Source organism: Rhinolophus sinicus, linkage group LG07 (genome assembly GCF_036562045.2).
Source record: "Rhinolophus sinicus isolate RSC01 linkage group LG07, ASM3656204v1, whole genome shotgun sequence".
NCBI lineage: Eukaryota > Metazoa > Chordata > Mammalia > Chiroptera > Rhinolophidae > Rhinolophus > Rhinolophus sinicus.
In genome coordinates this window covers 45971647-45984318 of record NC_133757.1, presented here as the reverse complement: position 1 = coordinate 45984318, position 12672 = coordinate 45971647, and the positions used below count along the sequence as shown (strand labels likewise).

General features: G+C 34.9%; 1 protein-coding gene across 6 annotated transcripts in view; it reads left to right on the top strand.

Moving 5' to 3' along the window:
* CTNNA3 (catenin alpha 3) overlaps positions 1–12672 on the top strand; it is a 1442547-nt gene that overhangs the window by 25500 nt on the left and 1404375 nt on the right. For 3 of the 6 annotated variants that reach the window (XM_019731774.2, XM_019731775.2, XM_019731776.2), the window contains exon 2: positions 11669–11772. In XM_019731774.2, the coding sequence (XP_019587333.2) occupies positions 11674–11772 (99 nt within the window). In that variant the 5' untranslated portion in view covers positions 11669–11673. Of the gene's footprint in view, positions 1–4540; positions 4707–11316; positions 11338–11668; positions 11773–12672 lie in introns of those variants that run through there. The other 3 variants (XM_074339503.1, XM_074339504.1, XM_074339505.1) reach the window with 2 other exon arrangements.

Sequence of the window (12672 nt, the reverse complement as noted above, 5' to 3'; positions counted from 1 at the left end):
GAAAGCTTCTCTGTGGTCTCACATATTATGTTTTCTTCTTAGATTTCAACTGGACTAATTTAGTTCTTTGGCCTTTTGAATTATATGTAGGTGACCTTCATGCTGGGCTTATATGAGATGACATCTCATAGGGTCTAGATTCTGGCATAATTTTTATGTGCAGATTAAGTTGAAAGGCATTGCTGCACAGAATAATCATTTCTGTCCTTTCTCCGAGCTGCAGTTTTGAAAATGTGTGCCATTATGAAATACAGGGTGAGCTTGTAGTGTGAACCGACATTTTTATAAAATAGCATAAAAAGTGTGTTATTTGGAGTGATGAAATGAGATCATCTTGTGATATTCTTATTTACAATGTTATTTTTTCAGTTAAGTCATAAATTTTTGCTTTCTTTATTTAGAAGGAAATTAGACTTGACCAGCCGTTCATGATATTCATGATAAGAGGGACATAATATAAAACCTCAACATCAACAGAAGCTGTTGTTTTCCATTGTTTATTTCATACTGGTTAAGGCAAACTTTTGGAATTTTTTAAAGCCATTTTTGCAGCTTTCATCTAGGTTTTATGTGTGGGGAAGCAAGTTTTATTTTGGTTATTGTGACTAGAATAAGTACATGTTTTAATTTAATTTAATTTAATTTTGATTGTTCCCTTAAAGAATCTATATAAAACTCATATTTTTGGGGGGAGGGGCTCAACTAGATTATTTTTAAAGAACATCCATTAGATGACTAAACAAAACTTTAATAAAGAAAACTTCAAATGTTTTCAAGAAGCTTTTTAAAGTTTGAATTATAATATGCTAAATTCCTTTTTCTTATAAAGTATAACATTGCTTTGTTCTGTTAAAACTCAGAGTTCTTGGAAGCTAAGGAAATAAAAAGTGCAGATTCTTGGGGATCCTGCCACGTAGTGCACTGTAGCACAATTAGCAATTATCGCCCTAGCCCTGGAGCATACCTTCTATGTTCCACTCCACAAGTAATTTCAAAGGGCTCAGGATCCTTTATGAGGCTTTTGTGCATTAGGAATTTTTAAAAAGGAGCATTTCGGCATGTTGCATTTCTAATTAATGCACATGTAGGAAATATGCTTTAGATTTTGAAGTTGAGATCGAATAAAATGAGGCACCAAGAGGGAAGCTTTGTGTTAAACACCTTCGTATGAAACAAAGCGTGAAAGTGTTTTTGAATAATAATTACAAGTCTATAGATGATAGAGAGATGCTTATCCTAAATGTAGACAAGTTGATTCTGCTCTTCTACTGAAATATCATTAGTTGATAATAATATCAAGTAATATTTGACGAGCTATTTCTAGGTGTTAGACATGAGGCTAAGTAAGTTATGGCTTTTAAATGGATTTTCTTATTTACTCTTCATTAGGTTAAATAAGAACCCGCTTCTACCCTTGCCCCCATACTGCATTTTTGTCACCAGAATGATCTTTCTAAAATATAAACCAGATCATGTTTCTCTAGTGTTCAAACTCCTGCAGTATTTCCTACTGGGCTCAACGTGATCTGCGCTCCCTAACCCCCATTACCTTTCTCAACTCTCTTACTAAGCTCTGTGTCGCTCACTCTACCTCACTCACACTGGCTTCCTTGCTCTTCCACAAGTACGACACTCTCCTGTTGGAAGGATTTTGCTCTACCTATTATCTCTGCCTGGAAAGCTCTTCTCCCAGGTATCTGCTTGGCTAATTTCCTCACTTCTTCAACTCTTTGCTCAAATGTCCCCTTCTCAATGAGGCTAATCTTGACCTTATTTAATATTCAATCCGTTCCCAATTTCTCTATCACCTAACTCCATTTATTCTGTTTTATTTTCTTCATAACATATGTCATTTTCAGATTTACTAAACATTTTTCTTATTATGTTTATTGTTTATGGTCCTCCCCTCACCATGACTGGCACAAACTAGAAACTCAGCAACTATAAGTTGAATGAATGAATAAATGAATGATGCCCGATAGTATAGTGGTGCTTCTGACCTCACACCGTTTTGCTCTTACTGTTGACCGAAAGGCTAGGTAAAAGAGCTTATGCAGATTATTGATCTCCAAATAAATGCATGGAAAGTATTTGTATGGTGTAAGAAGAACAACTGAAAAGAAAGAAACCCAAGTGTTTCTCCATCTCATATATATTAGACAATTGCCTGATTTTATCAATTCTCTGAGAAACCTGAGATTCTTTTGTTTACCCAGTGAGTAAAGGATGTGTGTATTTCTTGGCAGGCCAAACAAGCTAGCAAATAATTTCACTGGATGCATGGAGTTGGGGATAGTGTGAGGATGGAGGTGGGCTTGGAAAACCCAATGTATATAGACATTGTAGTGGAAATTTTTTAATCATAATTTTCCTCTTTCCATTTTATTTCACTCTAGCCAAGACTGAATTGTATAAAATCAAGTGTAGTAATATTGTGTAGAAAATCCCCCATATCCCCTTTTCCTTTTATTTACTTAAACCTCTTTACTATAATTTAGATGATTTTTTTTTTTATCAGTTAACATTTGGTTCCCGTCCTTCACGTTATTCCTAACTGAATTATGCTAACCTTTCTGAAAGGGGACCGATGAGGGAGAGTGAGGTTTACAGAGTTTTGTTAAGCAGTCAAAATAAATTTTTAGTTACAGTTAAAATAAATTCTCTCTTTTATGACATCGTTTCAGTACTTGAAAACCTTTCACTAGTTGCTCATGCTTTCTTCTGATATTTTAGAAGTGTAGAGTATTAGATGAGATTAACATTTGTGATGATGGTGGGGATTGGCACCTACTAAAAATATTTCCCTTTTATATTTCACTCAACAGAGTTTCATTAATTGAGATCCAGTATGGATTTCATGAAGCCCAAATATACTTTTGGCAGGAGACTTACTGACACGATCAATACACTTTAAACTTGATTAAGAGAAACATGTTCCCAGATAAAACCATCAAAGGCATGTGAACGTGCATACATGTATGTTTTAGTGTTATCATAATTAGGGCATTGAAAAAATCATGTTAATAGAGATGATACATAGTAATTATCCAGAGGTAATTACATGAGAGAAAGTCAATGATAAGTAAGTAATAAATACAGATATATGGAAAAACAAATTAAATACAACCTCATAGAAATCTATAAATCATGAATTAGATGTTTTTCTTGTGTTGTTTTGAGTATTTAACTTATTTATTTGCTCATGAATGTAATATTGAATATTCCTAAACAGTTTTTTCAAGTTTTACTGAGATAAAATTGACACATACACTGTATAAGTTTAAGATATATGGCATAATGGTTCAATTTTACATATATTGTGAAATGATTACTGCAGTAAGTTTAGTTAGAACCCATCATCTCATACACATACAATAAAAAGAAAAAGCAAAAATGAAAAAAATGTTTTTCCTTGTGATGAGAACTCTTAGGATTTACTCTCTTCACAATTTTCATATACACCATACAGCGGTGTTAACTATAGTCATAATATTGTACATCACATCCCTAGAAATCTGACCTTTTGTATCTTTTTTTTTTTTAAATTCCTCATACAAATGAGATCATATAGTATTTATTGTCTTTTTCTGTCTGAGTTATTAACTTAGAATAATGCCTTCAAAGTCCATCCATGTTGTTGCAAATAGCAGGATTTCCTTGTTGTTGTTGTTTTTTTTATGGCCTGAATAAAATTCCATTACACACACACACACAAAAGGTGCCCAAAAAATGCATATACATTTTAAGAAAGGAAAAAACTACTAAAATTGTAATGCTCAATACCGATAACAAAAGATGAATACAAGTTCCATTTGACTTCTGCAATTACGAGAGTTGCTCAAAGTGGTTACCATCAGCATAATTTTAATACAGTTTTTTCCTTTCTTAAAATGTGTATACATTTTTTTGGCACCCTCTGTATATAGTAAGTACACACTCTTTCTTGGAAACCCATAGACTTAAGGAAACACTAATAACAGAGCATTTGGATGGGGTGGGGGAAGAGAATTCATATTGTTGCAGAAGCTTTAATAAGAAATTTCCTGCTGCAGATTAAAAAATTGTCACAATAACATAATGAGGTAATTAATACATTGACAATTTCAGGAAGTCTTCCCTTAAAAGTGGAACAACTCATGATTTTTTACCCTAACTCTGTGAGACCTACATATCTTGGGAGTTGGGGAAACAATGAAAAAAGCAAATCTGACCAACAAGGAAGAATTTGGTGATATATGGAGTGCTAGAAAGTTTGGGCAGGCCTATCCTTAATGTTTGTAGTGAGCAGAGTGAAGGTACAAATGTAGGCCTGTATACCATATATCTACATACGTAAATGCTACACATCAAGTTAACAAGCTGCTAAAATACGTTCTATCCTCCCATCTTTTTATCTTTAAAAATGTACCTTCTAAATGAGCTGCAAGGCAAGATTTGGATCCCTTGAAGTTTCTTGTGAGAATGATGTGGTGGAGGGAGCTCACCCCTGTTTTCTACTCCTTTCTCTTTCCACTTCTGGTTCTGTCTTACACGTGAGAAGCCTTGAGCACATGAAGGTGGACAGCCCAGCCTGCACATCCAAGCTCCATCCACACTCAGCGCAAACAACTGCCTCTTGGCTACCTCTCAGGTGTCGGGAGTGGCACGTTGAGTCATTCACTCTTGCAATGATGGATTTCAGGAAGAGGTCGGCATAGACCCTGGAGGTGAGCTTGGGCTGACTGAGCAGAAGGTTGGGGTACTGGATACCCTGAGAGTGTCAGGAAGGATAGGTATGGGCTCTGCGGAGGCACATCACCTTAGCTTCATGGACTCTTTCAAAGCATGAAGATCAGGGGTGGGGCAGCTCTTGTCCAGGTCTAAGGACAGTACTGGTTTGGGAGAAAGTGACTATTTTATTGTAGATGTGACAATGGTAAAGAAGACAATGTTAGACACAATTACATGTGTATTCTAGACTTTAAGAGAAGAAACGTCCAGATTAACAATAAGTATGATTTTAAGGGACCATATATGACATAAGAGGAATGGGATGAATTAAAGATGAAGAGAAGAAATGCACAGTCAGCAGGGGCTGGGCTTTACTACTTTTTCTTTCACCAGAATCTGGGACAGTAGCTGATGTGTTTAAGTGCTCCATAAATAATCATTGAACAACAACATCAACGACCCAAACCCCAGTGTATCTGTGTAGGGAGCACACATTTGAAAAGAATACGGATCAAAGGTGGGAAGAGTGACACATGACTGAAGGCAAATAAAACAAAATGGCAGAAACTAGGGAAAATAATGTTGGGAAGGCTAAAGCATTTCTTATTTGCTAGGGTTAGAAGGATATGCTGAAGGAAAGAAAAGGAGACTTCCAAAGCTATAGACTGAGAGAAGGAGAAATAAAAAGAATAAGGACGGAATAGATCCTCTGCATGAGCCAGATGATACAAGATTAACAGATGACAGATAGTGCACGTAAATGATGATGTGCAATTGGCAAGGGTGGAACAAGCATTGATATAAGGGAATTGAATTAAGTGTAAAAAGTAGGTAAGTTACAATTTGTATTAAAATATATATGCTTATATACTGGTATTTTATATGATATCTCTGGAACTATATTAGAAAATGACCATAGTAATTCCCTCTGGGAGAGAAATTAGATGACCAGAGAACAGGGATGGTAGGGAGACTTGTTTACACTATATAGGTGGTTGAGCCTTGTATTACTTAACAAAATTTTTAATTAATTAAAAAAGAATCGAAACTCAAGATAATGAAAACAAAGGAGATAGCCTGGTCTCTTTAAATTAGTTGAAGTATGTGTACCCTAAAGAAGTGTATCTCTGAATTCTAAAATGATCTGTAGATATGATCACAGAAGCTCTCCTGGGAGTCGCAGAGAAATGACAGATCTGCCAGAAAGTAGAGGAAGGGGGAAATATTCTTATTTCAAAAGAGGTAAAAAAGGTGGCCTCTAAAATTAGACTGGAATTCTAGGCTCCAAACTGTAGGAAAACTGAAGAATTAAAATGTAAATAAATGGCAGTAATTATTAGCAGTCAGTGTGGATTCTCCAGAAACAAGTTTTGTCGAACTAGATTTTTTAAAAAATTGAATTCTTAAATAGGAATGTGTAGAAAGGGTGTCTCTAATTCAGTAAAGCATTTAAAGAATCCTCCTGTGTTTTTTTTTGTCAAAATATTAAAAAGTGGATTATTTCAAACAAAAGTAATTGAAAACTGGTTGAAAAATCATATCTAAACTGCTTATTAACTGATCATTATGGATCTAGAAGAAGATTTCTGGTGGTATCAAAATCTGGTTTCATGCTTGGCCCTCACTTGTTCAATGACTCAACTGGGAACTATAGAATTCATATTGAGCAAATTAATGGATAAACAGAAAACTGGAGGACTGTTAATATGTTGGGTTCTCTAAAACCAATTTTTGACATTGCTGGAAAAAAAAGTCCAAATTCTGCAAGATGAAGTGTTAGGAGTACAATATAAAATTCTGCATTTAAGGGCAAACAACAATTATTTGTCCAAATATATGATGGGGAGACTTGGGTTTGCAGTAATTCTTGAAAAAAAGAAGATCTGTACAGTTTAGTTGAAAAGTGAGTAAGTACAAAGTTAGATTAATTAACTGTGATGACCATGTCATGGAATTTAATAATCTTAAAGGAGAATCAGCTGTCACCTTACAAACCATGCTGCACAAGTTTATTTTTTAAAAAAATTAAATATTTGGTATTAGAGACTTTCCCATAGGAGCCATATTCTATATGGTTAGGTTTCCAATCCTTCCCACAAAAACATGTCAATTTAGTTTTACTAAGAGGAACCCAAACTCTGGAATTTGGATATAGGGGGTCAATGTGTTACCGTAAGGAGATGGAAAAGTTTTCTATTTTAATATTTGTGAGGTAATAGCCATGTCAAGGCAAATTTTGGAAATGGGTGAAGTTTTTCACTGGCCTCTCTACTCATCTTTCTGCTCTAACACCCCCCCCCCCCTTTCTTTGCTGCCAGGATACGACTAAAATACAATGTGGTGCGTGCTATAATAGAGACATGCATGAGATGTCAGATGGAGAGCAATGAGCTAGTTTATACTAACAACTGATTTAATGTGCGCCCCTCCATGACCTCTCAGAGTTAACTGCATTTGAAAATGAAATGCTTGTTAAACTAAATGAACTTAAAAGTGATACAAGTTTGATTTCAAGAAGGGAATAAGATGGAATGAAGAAAATTCAGGCATTGTGGATAAAGATAACTTGGGGAAATGGGAAGAATCCACAGGAGTGTGTCTGTGCTGTCTTAACATCTATCCCTGGAGACATCTATTACTGTTTCCAAGAGATGAGTTTTCTTCCCTTTGATTCTGAAAACTGGGATTTTAATCTAGTCTGTCTGTCTCCAAGCCTGTAACTTTTCCACTTTGTAAAACCATCTCTATTGGATAGAAATGCGAAAGTGGCATATTTCAATTCAATGCAAGGAGGGACTTTATAACAGTAATCTCATGGTATATAAGCATCTCATCATTTGTCTTCCTCCAAGCCCAGAGCACTGCTGAAATGAAGGATTTTTTTTTTAAAGTGAAGGTTAGTATAGAAGGTATTCTAAAATTGTCTGGGAGGTACCCCCTAACTCTTAATATTTTATGAATTATAAGATGCAAATGCCTTGGAATGTAATACCCACAATTTAGTATGATTTTTTTTTGGATTCACATTGTGTTATTGCTACAAGAGGTTGATAGCAATTTGTCAGACTTTGACCTTGCTTCGACTTCATTTGCAAAATTCTGCTGTTTTCTGCCTATTATTGCCCCGATCTTCAATAAATCAGGATTACTGAATAGAACAGATAAAAAATCCAAAAGATTTTTATAAGAAATAGCTCTTCCAGCAGGGCTACATATAATGTGGATAATTTTTTCCCCATTTTTTAAATTGGATTGCTTGTTTTGTTGTTGTTGTTGTTGAGTTGTATGAGTTCTTTTTAAAAAAAATTAGATTCAGGTGTACAAAACAATGTACTAGTTAGACATTTACACCCCTCAGAAAGTGATAACCCCCTCCTCCAATATACTACGCCTCTGACATTGTATATAGCTATTACAATTCCATTGACTGACTCTATTCTTTGCCTCCAATTCTGGTGCTCAATGTAGCTTTGAAAACCCATTGTGAATTTTGCAGTGAAAGGACATCTTTTTAACGGCTGTGGAGGTTCACTTAGATCTTATTTTAGGTCACAACAGTGTCTTCTACTTCTTTTCCCTGAAATGAAAGAACAAATCAATATCAGCCATTTTGACTTTATTTACATGTAGGACAGTACCTGTCATGAGAGGGGTAACAAGTAAACCCTTTCATGAGCACACATTTCATAGAATCCTAATGGTTATGAAGACTGAAGGCCATATTTGATTGCATAGATTGGCTCTGGGCTATGTAGAAAGGTCACCATGGGAATATCCTATTTGTCAGTTTAGATTTGCCTATGTTAGATGGACTCAAAATGGTAGGCAGAATGATTGGAAAAAATGAAAACAAAAACCAAACCAAACAAAAACACTTCAGTCTTAGAAATGCATTTGAGAGAAACCATTTAGCAACAGTGTTTGGAGCATATCTTCTACATTTCAGATAAATAGCTGAGAAAAGAAACAATGTTTCTGCTTTTAGAAAGGAAATAAAACCAGTGGAAAGGCAAGATAGTAAAAGGCTAAATCATAGTGATTTGTGTCTTTATGTATTGATACATCATAGGATAATAGCAGTAATTTATACTTTCATTTGAAAAGAAAATCAAATAACATTTGTCACTTAATACAATTTGAATAATGTATATTTTTCAAGGCAAAAATAGCTCTTAACCAGTAAATGAATTGTAGGCTTTGTGCAAGTGGCTTGTGGTAGAGTTAAGGTTAGACTGAAAGCAAGGAGAGACATGGCAGTGTCAGAGGGGACAAGGAGGCCCTGAGCAGGCCATCTGGGTTATATTCGATAAGAGAACTATCTAGAAATGTGCTACATTTTAGAAAGTGTACTGTACTACTGCAATCAATAATGCTGTTTAGTTTTATGTATAACACTCAACATTTATGGTAGTTTTTAGTAGATGAATAATTAACATATTATAGTTACTTGAAAACATGGCTAGAGTAATCCTAGAACATTTAATATGTAAATTTTCCTTTTATCCCCACTTCAGATTGCTTATTATAATTTCCTGAGTAGACTAGAAAATGCTTGATACTATACACGAAATGATGGGTATACATTAGTGTTCTTAGTAGTATAGTCAACTTTGGAGTATGTAATTTTACTTAATTGCTTTAAAAATCTATTAGATTTGTCATAAGTGGTTTTCCTTTGAGATTGTCAGAATAATTATCTTTGTTTTTAATATCAAACTTTGCTGAAGACACATGAAAGACTTATAGGTATTGTGAGTATATTTGATTATAATCATATTAGAAATTCACTATTTTGATTATGCACACATTTCTACGTTAAATCACTGGGGACAACCTTTTGACAGATTCCTATTATTTTCAAGAATACTTCAAATATCCATTTTTATACTAAGAGAATCTGGAGTATAGTCATGTCACTTACCATCTGAAGAGCAGTAAGCTTCTGGACGCTGCAGTATTTGTCTCTACTTTTAAAAACAAATTATGTTATTAATCTAAGAATTAGTGTATGTCAAGATAAGAACCAATGAGGATGATATTTTTAGTTATAGGATGGTTTTGTGTGTATGTGTGTCTGCTTGTGTATCAGGTGTACAGTGTAGAAGAATCTTGATAAAGCACTGATCTTTTCACTTCTTCTCACACACACATACACAGCTCATGATTATCTTCAAGTATATACAGTAACACATTTTTAAATCCAGGGAAAGGATCCAATAGACTGGGAGAAGTTGAAGAGCAAAGAGATGCTGATTTTATAAAATTGAGCCAGTGGGGGTTGAAAAAGTCTAGGAGAGGAGGGGGGTAGACTCTCAGGGGAAGGAGCTGGGAGGCACCATGGGTGTTACTCTGAGATTCTGATATCTTTTAGGGATGGGAGGCAGGGGTATAGGAAAAAGAACAATTCTCTCTCCTAGGAGCACTGAGATTGAGAGGAGCGTTGAAGGCACTGATTTTGGGTAAGAGACACACCATGACAATGTTTCCATTCATCCATTCACTCATTCACCTGCACATTCATCATCCATTCAGGGAGCCCATCAGTCAATTAAAAAGAAAACAATTGTTTGCCCTTATATCTAAAATAATAAATAGAGAAACTAAAGTGAAAGAAATACTTTCTATTTCTTTTTGGTTTTAGTTGCTGTGGGCATCGTGGGGAACGTAGCAGGATATTTTCTGCGGGAAGATTCATATGTTCTCTTAGCCTGTAAATATAGGAAACTATAGAAGAAAATAGGTAACAGCTAAATGGGAAGGTTTTTTGTGTTGATAGTAATAAAGTTTTCTGTGGACTACAAATTAATTTTTTTAACAGGCCAAGTTATATATAGGGGAGAAGTATTTCTTACTGTTTATCTCTGTGGACCCTCAGTAAGTACTTGTTGGTTGCTTATGGACTGTGAAGAAGTTAATACAAATTTGTGGGGCTTAGTGATTTAGGTATAATCTTCATGGATGATGTGTTAATGTCAATATGTTGTGATATGCCACATACGGTCATTTGATATATATAGAGGGTGCCGAAAAAGGTATACACATTTTAAGAAAGGAAAAAACTGTATTAAAATTACGCTGATGGTAACCACTTTGAGCACCTCTTGTAACTGCAGAAGTCAAACATGACTTGTATTCATCTTTTGTTTTCTGTATATATTGAGTATTACAATTTTAATACAGTCTTTCCCTTTCTTAAAATGTGTATACATTTTTTGGCACCCTCTGTGTGTATGTATGTATGTGTGTGTGTGTGTGTATTCTTATGCAAAAATATTCTGAATTGATTTTTAAGATTAATGTTAATGTCTTAAAGAGTGGTTTGTAATATTTTTTCTTATTTTTGTCTTGCTCAAATATCAATGTCTTCTCAGAGACTTCTTTCTTTTTATAATAACGATGTCAATTTATGTTAGTTTCTTTTCTGTACAGGAAAGTAACTTGCCTCCAACTTTCTGCTCCAATCAAAACCCTCAAATAAACAATTCCCAAAACAAGTAGAGATGTATCAAGTGTTTTCCAGAGTTCTACCTTCCTCTTCATCTGGGTCATCATTAACAAGAACAGACAAAATATGGGCTCTGGCTGCCTCAGTGCTATGATTTCCTAAACGTCAAAGACTTGTGTACTGTAAGATATGTCTCATCAATTTGACAATTCTTTTTCACTTAAGGCTTCTGGATAAATGCAAAACCACCTGGGCTGAGTTATTATTTTATCACGAACATGCTAGCATAGATTAATTTGTCAGAGGGCCTCAGCCCAGACAGTACATCCTCAAGGAACAGTTGGAGAATCTCATTTCTCTGTTGGTGGACTTGGTACCTTGGTCTTCTGAGGGCTACAGGTGATACCAGGAAGAGGTTCTGAATACAAATTTCATGTACTCTGATTTTCATTAGTGCTTCCCTTTAGAACCTGTTTTTCTTTATTAATAGGTATCTTTTGTTTTTGTGCACAGGCAGCATGTCAGCGGAAACACCAATCACACTGCATATTGATCCCCACGATTTGCAGGTCCAAACATTCACTGTAGAGAAGCTACTGGAGCCTCTCATCATTCAGGTATTAATACCATGGACATTTGCAATGTGTAGTAAGTGTGTAAGAACTGAAATATAGGAAACATAGATAATTAAGCAAGAGAAGATTTGATTTCTTAAGAATAAATGTCATCTAAAATCGTCCATTTAAACGTTGTGAAAATGTAAAAAAGTATGTATTTAGTAATAATTATAAAATTCTGAAAGTACCTCCCCCCCGATTCTCTTTTAAAAGTAACAGCAGCAATATGTACATGTAGTTTTAAAAATACTAATACATAGATTACCTTGTTTGATTGTCATGAAAACTGAGTGAGACCAGCGGCATGGTTAAAACCATCCTTATATAGATGAGGAAACTGAGCCTTGAGAATTTCGGTGACTTGCCCAAGGTTACTTGGTGGCTCTTTTGTCAAATAGGAAATTATTTTAAAAATACCCAAATGTATGAGAAAAGCACCTATTTAAGGAATTCTGTGGTAAAGTCTTTTATAAAGTGAACAATCCTTTGTTAATATGCATAATGATTCTCTGACTTATTTATTATGTAAGTCCATCTTCTATTTATTGGATTTTCTTAAGGCAGAACTGGAAGAAACACATATGACAGTAGTGTGGATTTATTTGTCCTTAACCCAAAATTTGTCAGGAAATTCCCTGTTAGGCTTATCTTACATCTTACTGTCTAAGACAAATTGTCTCCCCCTTTTTTTAAGGTTGTGAAGCGTTCAAGAGTTTCTTGGGTGAGAAGCTATACTGACTTTACCTTTGATAATTTAAAACTGTTCTGCTTCTCTTTGTGAGGTGGATGGTGGGGAGGGCAGTAGCTCTGAACACAGACCGTGTACACGTTGTAATTAGCACAAGTAGATGTATGTTACTGGAAGGACAACTCAAAATACATATGTCTTGGTAGCTTAGT